This window comes from Pyxicephalus adspersus, chromosome Z (assembly GCF_032062135.1).
Source record: "Pyxicephalus adspersus chromosome Z, UCB_Pads_2.0, whole genome shotgun sequence".
Classification (NCBI taxonomy): domain Eukaryota; kingdom Metazoa; phylum Chordata; class Amphibia; order Anura; family Pyxicephalidae; genus Pyxicephalus; species Pyxicephalus adspersus.
Genome location: NC_092871.1, coordinates 17,158,025 through 17,170,601, shown reverse-complemented (window position 1 = coordinate 17,170,601; position 12,577 = coordinate 17,158,025). Strand labels below are relative to the sequence as shown.

Here is a 12,577-nt window from a genome sequence, read left to right as displayed (position 1 = left end):
GTGGCTGGCACCTTGCCAGACATTCTGTCCCCAGCAGGCCGTTGGCACCTTGTCAGTCGCTCCAGGCCTGCACATTTGACAGCTGCAGTCAGTGAGCGGTACTCATACTGCTCACTGTCACTTCTATTGATTCCCTGGGAGATGGGAGATGCTACATGTCTTGCCAGAAGCAGCAGTTCCCTGGCATGAGGAAGAAGTAAATGTGCCACAACCTCATGGCCAGTGACAACAAAGCCCTAATTTAATTCCTGTTAACACTGGAGATTGTGATCATAAGGAGTGAATGTTTCTAACAGGAACATCACTCGATCCATATAAATAAAAATTCCACTTTTCTCTATACTTTAAGTATCCATAGTGCTTTCACAATTAATTGTGCGTATCAGTTCTGTGCTACGATGCTCCTAGAAGGTACGGCATGCTGCCAATATACTCCCATTGGGTATAACAATGGACCTTTGAAGAAAGCCTGGTGTTGACAATGCCATTGCTAATACTGGAGATCTATAGGAGAGGTAGCTACATAATTCAGTATCTATCACATGGTATCAGTGCTCAGGGAAAGTTGTTTAGAGGAATGTGACTTTCCCATACATCAATGACTTTTGCATGACAAGCAATATAATAAAGGGACAGACAAAATGCACTATATACCCGAGAGTGATTACACAAATTATCATTAAAACATTGCAAAAAGCTGTAACCGGATGACTGATTGCTTGCCCTGCTGAAGTCTACAGGTTTATTTCCTGGTAAAAAATTATCCATATGGTGTGTGTATGATTTTGCCTTGTGCAGCTTTACTCCGATTGTCCTGTATTCTCTCAGATTCAAACACTTACTGCAGGGGTGCCCAACACGTGGATGGTGATCTACTGGTGGATCGCAAAGGCAACACAAGTAGAACGCAGAGCCCTGCCTTTCAAAATAAAAACTCCTGTGTGCAGTAGAGTTTAAGTCCAAATACCGTTCCACCATGACTGATGATCATTTGGAAGTCTGAGGCTGGCTACCAGCAACTACTGTCCGGACTATGCAACTTTGGCTGATTCTATTCAGTTTAAGAAGTCATCAGAGTAAGGTAATGGCCGAAAATGTACAGAAATGTAATGTGCCATACATGTTCATGCTGTTATGCAAGGTAAACAATATATATTTAAAATATAAAGTATACTCGGCATATATACATATAAATAAAGTTATGTTTAGCATTTTTATTGTTGCTAGATAATTTTGACTTAAAAGTAGCATGCAAGCCAAAAAAGCGTGGGCACCCCTGGCTTACTGGTATCTGTTTAAATAATGATTTGCACACAATTTTCTTTTTCCGATCAATAGGTCAACAGTAGGCACAGGTATTCCAAGTCTAAATATAATGGATTGAAAATCCTGCAAAGTGTAAAGCTAGCTTTACCCACACGTGTGTGATTGTATGAATGAAGTAGGAACAATTATGTGAAAGTTTCCTCCTTGCAGCAGAAACTGATGTGATTTTTGCAGTGTGTAGAAATAATATCAGCATTATTTAAATACAGAATGAAAAGTTCAAGGTGGCAGACCTGTAGCAGAACCCACAATCCTTGTCCAGGCTCACATAGAAGAGGGAAGGCTGCATGTAACAAGTGCCTGCTGTCATAACACTTCTGACCAAATGACGGGCGTTGCTGTGCCCTGCAGGTGGGACAAGTCTATCACTGGGTGAGGCGCTGATACCCATATGCCCATTGTACAGAAACTTTCCCTAAAGCATGGACTGTACAATAAACACACACAGAGCTATGGCATGGCACTCACCCTTAGCATCTCTCTGAGATCCGGACACCACCATAGAGACCCAGGAGGGGAACAACGCACTGGCTGCACGGTTTGGATTTCTAGGACTATTTCATGGGAAGTTTCAGGCCCTCTCGCTGCCCCAGCCAGTTTCATGACGTGACTGCTCTGCTCCTCCCCAACCCATGGGAGGGAGGTGAAGGAGGGGGAGGAGATGCTGGAGGACAGCAAAGGATTACAATGCACTCATCTATTACAAATCAGCATTGTGATGAACATCTATTACTTCCACCAGAAGGTGTATGAATTACAATGTATCCAGCTGCAAAGGATATTATGTGAAGAACAGAATTGCTAGGGATGCACTGGACAGAGTTTCTGCTCCATTTTCACACTAAATGACCTTACAAAAAACTTGTAATAATAAAGCTGTTATAACCAACCACCTTCTGAAAAAAAAAAACAAAGCAAAAAAAAAAAAAAACAACAGTTGCCTGGTTATCTCTGTGTTCAGAAATATTTGGGTTACAGAGGAAGAACAAGTATAAATAAATACAGGAAATAAGATATCCTGATCATGTACTTGTTCAGAGCCAGTGATTTCAAGTACCGAAGCCATTACCATCACCAAGGTTTTCAGAAAAAAGGTCCACACCGGACTAAGGCTACATACACACGTCAGATGATTCTCAACCGATAATCGTTTCAGGGGTGATATCATTTGACACGTGTACAGCGCTCGTACCAAGCAGTTCATAGATCTGCCAGGACGAGGGATCGTAATAAAAGTCACTTTGAGATCATTACAAAGAACAAGAGGACACTCTTTGCATCTGGAGGACAAGAAGTTTAAGCTATGTTAAGGAAGAGATTCTTCACTGTAAAGTCTGTGAACATGTGGAATCGGCTCCCTCAGGAAGTAGTTTCAGCAACTTCTATAGATTGCTTTAAGAAAAGGCTGGAGATTTCTAGAAGCACAGAACTCCATAGAGCAGAACGGTGCTGTATGTACAGCCCTCGTTCATGCATTTTTCAGTCTTTTGTTGTTGAAAAGGATCGTAAAAAATCCATCCAATGACAAAAATCTAATGTGTGTACACAGCCTGAGACTGCAGTGCGATTACTGCTTCCTCATACCAGGGAACCTCTGCCACATATAGCCTCTCCCCCCAGCAGCCCCATGTAGAATGAATGGGGGCAGCAGTGAGCAGTACCAGTACTACACATTGCCACCAGCTGTTCAATGTGTAGACGCTGGTTCTTTTTCCTTCCTCATCTTGTTTACCACTCTTAAGCCCTGTATAGACTTCACTCTGGCACAAATACCTAATTAATAAAAGTGTCCTCCTTATTGTGTGATGTTGTTTGTGCCTGGCAACTTGGGACAGAACATTTTATTTTTAAAGAAGAGTTCCCTGCTCCTCCATTCCTGAATTGCCAGGTAGTTGCAACGGGCAACAATGCAACAGAGAACTATGGTAAAGGAGAGTTTTGGCGAGTGGGTAAGCTAGTAAGAGACTCTGTCACATTGTCCTTAATTACTCTAAAGCAGGGGGTGCCCACACTTTTTTGGCTTGCAAGCTACATTTAAAATGACCAAGTCAAAATGATCTACCAACAATAAAAACTTGTTCTTAACTCCTGTGCGTGGTAGAGTTTATCCTGAAAGGCAGGGCTCTTTGATCTACTCGCGTTGCCTTTGCGATCTACCGGTAGATCGCGATCCACCTGTTGGGTACCCCTGCTCTAAATAATACCTCCAGATAATGTTTAATTATCCAAGTCCAGTAGGTGTACATAAAGGTAACAGGTACTCCCCAGGTCACAGCTTTTCCCTGTAAATATATGGATTACAGTCTGTACAGTACAGCAGAGGATGTTGTGGCAGCTCTGGATGCCAGACTTGCGAAGATCTCTCCCTTCTCACTCCTTAGCCAATCACAGAACGCCTTGTATTGAATTTACAGAATTTATCTTCTTAGTGGTTGAACTTGATGGACTTATGTTTTTTTTTCAACCTGACTAACTATGAAACAACCTGAAGATTATGTTACCTTAGCCTATGTACACACATTCAATGGTTCTCGTCCGATAATCGGCTCAGGACTAATACTGGATAAGAATCTGCTGTGTGTATTGTGCTTGTCGTCTGAACGACCGTCCTGGCGGATCCACAGATGTCGAAGGATCGTAAAGCAAGTGAAGGGGAGAGTGTGCAGTGGGGTGCCGCTCCATCGTTCTCCCCTCTCCATAGAGCAGAACGGTGCTGTATGTACAGCTCTCAAATCATACATCGTGCAGTCGTTGGAAAGGATCGTGAGCCTAGGGCTACAAACACACATGCAATAATTATGGGTGGAAACAAACGACTAAACGATTGATCATCCAAAAAAAAGTGCACAACGACAGGCCAAGGATGACGAACATTGCTGAAAACGAATGGCCATGCCGGTGGATCTGATTGGGCAAAGATCATTCGCTATATTGTGTGTACGGTCGTTCAGTGATCGTGGATTGTTCTGCGGTACATTTTCTCCAGTACACATCACTTCCTGCATCGTTCAAACTATCGTATCTAGTGTGTGTACATTATTGATGGATAATATTTGAAGAATCGTGTCATTTCAGCAATATTGAGCGTGTGTACGTAGCCTTAGACTTGTCTTTAAAATAAATAAGATATATTAAATTACTTGTGCTACAAAATGTTTGGTAAACTTTCCAAAACAATATGATCAACAGAGCAGTCATGCAACTGTTTTTGCCTGGATGTACAATAAACACAGAACAATAAAATAAATAAAAGTCGAACACAGCTGAACATACATGGACCAACCATCTCAACAAAAGACCTGATTTATTAGAGTTTAAAAACTGAAGAAGATAGATTATTATAGAAAAACCTGGGAGATCCATCAAACCTAGGCCCAGGATTGAACAACAAATAGCAAATGTTTTTAGGAAATCCATTACAGGTTTGCTGGATCACCCAGGTTCTCACCATGATAATCTATTTTATGCAATCTAGGAGAACTCTAATAAATCAGGCCCTCCATGTCAATTCACAGAAACACACTTGTTCTAAATGCAATTACTTTATCAAATAACATGCGATTCTCCAGGGATATCCTGACACCCGCTGCCGCAGGCTGTTTTTTTTCCACTTAGTCTAATTAGAGAAATTAGATTTCATCAGACAGGAACACATGATCAGCAGAAGCATGAAGCCAAAAGGACATAGGTGTGCGGAGTATTGTGACTGACAAATGTAAACCAGGCAAAGTCACACTGGCTTCCAGAAATACAGGCGGAGCGGGTTTTAGATGGCACAGGAGACGCAGCCAAGGGAGGTAGGCGGGAACGAAGAGGCGTATAGCACACAAGTTAATGTATATCTGCTTTCACTGCTCACGCACACAAAGGGATTACAGAGAACTAAAAGCAGCGGTATCTTCAGCTCTATGACCCCGATCATCTGACTATAGACAAGTCAGGAGAAGAGCACAACACATGTTACCAACACATACACTGCAATAACCTACATCAAGATCACATTTCACCTTCTTAACATTAGCTTGGCCACCCATTGGCAGATTTTTACTGAAATGTTTACAAAAAAAAAAAAGGTAGAAGAATAACCTATGATCTGTGACAAACTCTTCCATAAATTCCACCAATAAAGATCAATAAAGAGATAACTGGTATAACCTAACTGACCTGAGAGGAATAAAGTGCTCATTGCTCTATGAACCCCAAGCAACCCCTGGGTAAAGCGTGTCTAACTCTGGCCCGTGGGCCAAATGTGGCCCGCCGTGTCCTTTTTTGGCTCCCAAAGTAATCCTTAATATGAATTGCAGCTGGCCCGCCGCTGCATTGAAATAGCGCCACTACTACAATTCCCGGCATCACTCACATCTATAGACCAGCGGCTTCTCGGCTTTTGCGTGGCCCCGCATTGGACTGTTTTATAGACGCAGGGAGTTGTAGTAGCGGTGCTATTTCAGTGAAGAGGGAGTTCCAGTCACTCATAACAATAAGCCCCGCATTGGACTGTTTTCTTGACGCAGGGAATTGTAGTAGCGGTGCTATTTCAGTTTCAAGTTTGGCCTGCGACTTTGTCTAAGTTTTTAATTTTGTCCCACTGTGTATTTGAGTTTGACACCCCTGCTCTAGAGGAACCCCGGATTGAGATCATAATTGCCCTACAATCAATAGTTCAAGATTTTTGAGCTGGGAGACTTTTTCTACAGAAGCAAATTATCAGAGTGGGGGGAAATATCTGTGATACATATCCAAGCTTAACAGCAACATAGATTAAAACCTGTTACATAGAAGAATGAACTATTGAGTGCCAGGTTATTAAGAAGAAAGTAAGAATCTCACCATTGTAAGACTTTTAGTATACTTTATTATTACAAACTTGTAAATAAATATGGTGCAGACATATTACACAGCACCTTACAAAGTAAATAGTCATTTCACTAACTGTACCTCAAAGGAGCTCACAATCTAATGTCCCTACCATAGTCATATGACATTACCACAGTCCAAGAGCAGAGGGGAAGCAGAGGAAGAGCAGAGGAAACACAGGCAAACAGGGGGAGAACATACAAACCCCTTTCAGATGGTGTTCTGGTCGAGATTCAAACCTGAAGATAAGGAAAAATTGTAAAAATACAGAAAAAGTCGTGTTATGTGAGACACTGTATAAATTATATTTATAATTGTGAGCTTAACTTGTTCCTGATGAAGCGTACTCACGTTGAACCTAAAAAGCCTGTCTGCAAAAAACCAGACCAATTATACTGCATACCATTCTTGGTTTTATGGAAATTAATTTTTATGTGTATTTTAAATAAATTATTAAATTGTTACTAAAGTTGATTTTTGTACAATTAAAGCCGTTAAAATCCAATGGTGATTGACCCACCCAAAATGGAAATTTGTATGTTATCAAAACTGATATTTTATGCAGGAAAAACTGATCAAAAGAAGTTGCTTTTAATATGCTGATAGGCCTATGACACCAGAGAGTCATACATGAACTTAGAGGGAGTTGCAAGTTGGCAGTTTTGGCAGCATAAGGGTTCAGAGTGATCCCGTGCAGCTCCTTGTAGCTGGTACCTTGCTGCCACACGCTCCGATTCCTAAGGAACAAGCATCTGCATATTGGTAGCTGGGCACAGTGAGAAGTACTGGTACCATTAGACACAAATGCCCATATGCAAGATCCAATGTGTTGATATGGATTTAACAATGAATGAATTATTAAAAGTTTTTAAATGCATATACTTTTCCTTTACAAAAATTATTTTTATTCACTGTGCCTCTGAACCTGCAAACGACTTGACTACTTCAGGTTAATTTTTTCCATACCACAGACTGCTCTTCTTTTAGGCGTTCCTAATTACTGCCTGTGCTGTCCAAGCAAATTTACTTCTCTCCTTGCCACTCTACATTTTAAGCAGCAGCCAAGAAAACTAAGGATAATATTATGCAGTGCCACTAAGCGACTGCCGGGGACTGCAGGGGTAACTGGCATTATATCCAAGATGGCTGCCCCCAGCAACAATCTCAAAACTCTCAAACACTAAACTTACTGAGCACTTTTTCTACAGCTTGCTTTACAAAAGATAAGATCATATGTCAGTGTGACATCTTGCAGTGGATTGATGAAAAGAGCATGTAGAGATTTGGATGTTTAGAGATGAGAAGAAGCAGATATCCCTGTGACCAGGAGGTCGAAAGTCTTGACCTTTCCTTCCTCTATGACTGCACACTTCATGCAGAGAAGCTGGCAGACATAGGACCATAAAGACCAGACTCTTTTGTATACTGCATGCAAAATAAAAGTTAACGACAAGACTTGGATGCAAAGAGCCTGTAAAAGCTGGGCAGAAATTTGGCTGGAACACAGAGGTGGCAAAATGTAAAGAATGCTGGACAGTTTCTACAGCTTGTCAGTAACGCAGAAGCAGCAACAGGCATAGCGGCACACCGCATTGCCACAGCCTATTCTGTGTGAATGGGGCCCCACTAAGAGAAATCACTACTAAACTCTTTTTACCACACTAAACTGCAATACAAAACACGTGTTGTGTTAACTGTAGCACCAGGCACCTGTTTATGTGCATTGGGGTGCCATTTAAATAAATGGAAATGCCCATACAGCGTGCAAGGAGGTAAAGGATGCTGAACCACACAGGATGTGTGCACTTAATGTGTACTTTTTGTTTTTAATTGGCCAGCACAGCCCAAAATTGCTGTGTAAACCAGTCCTCATTCTAAGCATGTACATATAATAATTTTGTATTCTGTATCTTATTGCATCAACCTGAATCAGTTACTTAATTTTCAAAGCTGTTAGGTATCATGCATTTAAAATAGTTCAGGGTCCAAGAAAGAAAACAAATAAAGGTCTGGGTGCAAGCAACATTTGCAGCCTTTTTAGAAAGCTTGTGCTGGGATTTCACGGAGATAAGTTGGTGACTGGGTATCTAAAAGAAACAATCTGCTGCTAGACCCCAATGCCAAAACCAATGGATTTTTAGAGTAAACATGTAACACTGTTTACTGTAAGAACTGTAACATTTGTTTAAAAAGAAGTTGTTAAAATGACCCTGCAATGACTAAGTTTCTAAAACCAGATTGCTTGGCATTGTGTATGTTCCTATGAAGACGTATGGGAACACTATCTGGAAGGTAAGGGCAGTTTCTGAGAAGGTGCCAGTGGTAGATAAAGGAATACAATTAGCATCTCTGCTGTCAGTCTGAATAAAGAACCTTCTATCGCTTCAATGTCCCCTACAAGTGTCATACAGTACTTCAAACATGTGTTGGCAGACACCCTAGCTAAAGCTCACGTCATGAGATCTGACACTTAAACAAGGGCCATTGTGAGAATGTCATATGCTCAGGTCTTGCATTGGCCACTGTAACATTTCGATTGTTTAATTCACTGACCTTTCTATATAACAGCTTGAGATGCTTGAACTACAGCTGCTACATTATGGATGGAGATAAGCCAGCAAGAACAGAGCCTGCCTGTGTAAAATGCATATTGCATGTGTCTATGTAGGGTTTCTCAGCTCACACATTTCAGTGGGGTGAAGGGGTGGCTGATAAGGGGGATGGGGCAGTTATGTGTGGAATGCAAGAAGAGATTCAGAGACCATCTCCTCTGATTAACCAGACACATGCCTAAGGACTGCCGGTTAACAGACAGCATTATTAAAGCAACATGACCCCTACAAATGACTTTTCAGGTTATAGACTGTGTGATGCTCCTTTATCCCTCTCCTTCCTGCAAGGTCTCTTCAATTCCATCTAATAATAACCATGTGTGACATGAAAGGGGTAGTGTCCTTCCTGGAAAGCTCTTTTGTCACATAGTTGCAAGAAGTATTCTGCTGTGTCGCTGACTTTTAGCTGTGATGTCTGCTACACAATATGCACACAAAGACATAGTGTGTGCCAGACTTGCACGTGGCCCTGCCCATTCCAAGAACCAGCTAGCACTTGCTGCCCAGGACAGCTGCTATACAAAATCCCGAACAAAAAGCACAACAGGCTGCTTGGGAGCATGATTTGCTGACGGATGAGTTGATTTGTTAGTAAGACGTCTGAGGCATGCAAGTAATGATCTTAAATAGTAAAGTAAAAAAAGTAAAAAAAACCCTCAGGTCTACAAATTAATTTCTACAATTGACAAATGAAAAATAGCCCATTTTGGGGGATGCCCATGTGTGTCTCTTTCTGCTCCAGCTCATCAGGCCTAGACATGGCCAGAAATATACATATAGGGATGACTATATGGGGATTGCGGGGGTCTCAGCATGCCACATTGAACACCCCATAGGAAATATGGCATAAAATTACACACATAGAGCCTGATTTATTAAAGCTCTCCAAATATACACTTTCACCAGTGAAGCCAACCTGGAATGGATTTCTTAAAAGCCCAGGTTCATTGTATCCTCTCCAGTATTGGAAAGCTTTAATAAATTAGGCCCATAGTGTCCTGAACAAAAAAGAAGGGCAGCAAAGAAAAAAAGCAAACGCAGTATGAAGCTAGTTCTATATTTTTTTTAATGAAGGTTGAGTAACTAAAAAAATCCAAATTGCAAAGAAGCTTCTGCTATTAAAGAAGCAAATATTACAGTAATGATGTGTTCATGGGCCAAATGTGCTTGTACACTGAATTATAGCTATTTCCTCTCATTTCCTAATTCAGCCAGTGGGAGGGTGATTCAGATGTGATCATGTGACTCCCAATACATGAAGAACAATAGATGCCAAATTACATCACCATCATCCCTGCATTAACCATGGAAACCATGTGTCTATATGAAGATGAGCAACTATACCATAGGTTTTTGAATTTGTAAAGTTCACTTACTATTATTATACAGGATTTATATAGGGGCAGCATATTACACAGCGCTGAACATTAAATAGGGGTTGCAAATGACAGTCAGATACAGACAGTGACACAAGAGGAGGAGAGGACCCTGCCCCGAAAAGCTTACAATCTAGGAGGTGGGGGAAGTAACACACAATAGGAGGGGAGATACGGAATAGTGGGAAGTAGTGAGGGTTTCAGGAGATAGAAAAAGATGGGTAGACAAGTTTGAAAAGATGGGTTCAGTTTCAAAGGAAACACTTATAATTTTTGCTAAATCAACATTATTGCTTTAAGAATTTGTCTTCAATTCAATTCAATTTTGGCTTTAGGCTTTAAAGTAGAACTAAACGCAGGCTATACTCACCTGTACCCGTTTCCTAGCGGGCGCCCCCATCTTCTCCCTTGCCCATTCTGATCTTCGGGGCATCTTGATTGAGCACGCAGGGATGCCAAAACTCCAGCACATGCCAGAGGAAGCCAGGTTGTGCCAGGTATCCCAGCAACCAGCGATGAATAAGGCATGCGCAGTTTGGCGATTTTGACATCCTAATGGAACAGGTAAGAATGTTTATTGCAAGAGACATCGTCTTTCCTTCTCAGGCAGCAAAGTCCTGCCCGATCCCAAATTCATAAAGTGGAACTTTTTTGTGCTGCTGATTGGCAAAATAAAAGTATTTTTTTTTTTGAAATGACTGAATCTGTAGGGTATGTGATCACAATATTAAAGCTTTTTCTACAGTAAGTGAGAGGTCTTACCACATCTGTTACCATCCTGTATAATAATGAAGGAAGGTAGTAGGAAAGATATGCAGCACTTATCAGCTCCAAGGAATGAAACCTGGACAGTGTCCAATCTGCTAGACACCCCCACGCTGGCACAGCCGAGTTCTCTGCCTTACTCATACAAACAGTTGCAGGACAAGGCAGAAAGAAAAATGTATATCTGGAGATTCCAATGATAATGGTATCTTTACACCCTGTACAAACCGATTTCATCAGTCAACCAGAGATACTCTCAGGCCTAGTTACCTTATTTCAGGATTCCAAAAGCTTTGCCTATTTATTTTAACACACTTTTCCCCGTTAAGACCTAGTTAGAAAAAAAAAACCTAAAAGTTGGTAGTGACAAAAGAACAGTGTGCTGAAATAAATCATATGCATTTAGCTCTCATAGCGGAGTTGTGATTATTATGAGCCTTTCTGAAAGTTTTTAACATGGGGGAACCGATAAAATAACTTTCAGGTCTTAGGGTGAATAGTGTGTGGTGAATGCCTCTTACATTGCCGGCCATTCTTACAGATTGCCAAGAAGATCATTGGTGTCATCTAAAGACTCACAAATTGCTCATTGCTCAAAAAACCCTCAGTTACCTATGGAAGAACCCTGGTTGAGAAACACTGACCTATTTACATAACGCCAACATATTACGCAGTGTTGTACATTAAATAGGAGATGCAAATGACAAACCTAAATAACAGACAAGCACAAACAATGACACAGGAGGGGAGAGGGCCCTACCCAAAAAAAGAGTTGAGGAAGAGTAGTACACTAAGTCAGAATATTTATAATATTTGCAGCATCCTGCCTAACGTCAGAAATACACATTTAAATCTCTCTTTTAGATCTTTGAACTATGAAGATATGCCTTGCTGGATTCTAAATTATTAAACTGATTGCAAAGTAGCTTCCTATGGGGTTTAGTAACAAAGATTATAAGCATTTTTTGTTTAAAGTGGAACTATACAAATGCATTCCAAAACTTTTTAGTATTACTAGAGAAGGGACAGGCGATAACTCTTCGGCAATAAAACACAGTTAAATGTCTGTTTGCAATCTTCTGTTCTCAAGTACATGGAGCTGTTCATAGGTATGCCAGAATCGCCCAGGACTTACGGGACTAAATGAACTCCGATGCGTATGCCCGCGAGTTATGTCATTCTGGCCTGGCCAATCAAGATGGCTAAAGATCCAACAAAAGAGTGTATAAAGATGATGGCACTTGTGATGAAGCTATCATATGTCAGGGGAAAAAAAACAGATCAGACAGGTATGTTTATTTACACCTCCTGTCCCTTTGGTAATAAAGATTCTGTTTGGTTGCATTTTTTTTGTGTTTATCGTTTAAAGTGCACCTGTACTCAAGCTATGGTCTTTGAACTATGTATAACAAGTAGAAAAACAGCATTACAACAAGCCATGCCAGATCCATCTGGGTACTTTAATTTTACCATTAAAAAAGGCAAATTCAGGTTCCTGGTGTAGAGAAGCAGTAAATGCACTGAAACCTTCACGAAAATTGTGAGGCTTTAGGTAGACACACAGTCATCCCTATCTACATGGGTTTCAGGAACACAACATACACTTATTTGTTTGGGCAAACTGCCAAAGATTTACTTTTA

General features: G+C 40.9%; 1 protein-coding gene across 3 annotated transcripts in view; it reads right to left on the bottom strand.

Annotated features, from left to right (window-relative positions):
* The window catches only part of PAK4 (p21 (RAC1) activated kinase 4), a 48,099-nt gene that overhangs the window by 29,288 nt on the left and 6,234 nt on the right, over positions 1 to 12,577 (bottom strand). Inside the window, exon 2 of one of the 3 annotated variants that reach the window (XM_072429742.1) lies at positions 6,389 to 6,422. The exons of 1 other annotated variant lie outside the window; for it this stretch is intronic. Coding sequence is in view for 1 of the 2 variants with exons in the window: in XM_072429740.1 (XP_072285841.1) it covers positions 1,795 to 1,828 (34 nt within the window). In the remaining variant the exon portion in view is untranslated. Of the gene's footprint in view, positions 1 to 1,794; positions 1,958 to 6,388; positions 6,423 to 12,577 lie in introns of those variants that run through there. One more of the 3 variants, XM_072429740.1, reaches the window with a different exon arrangement.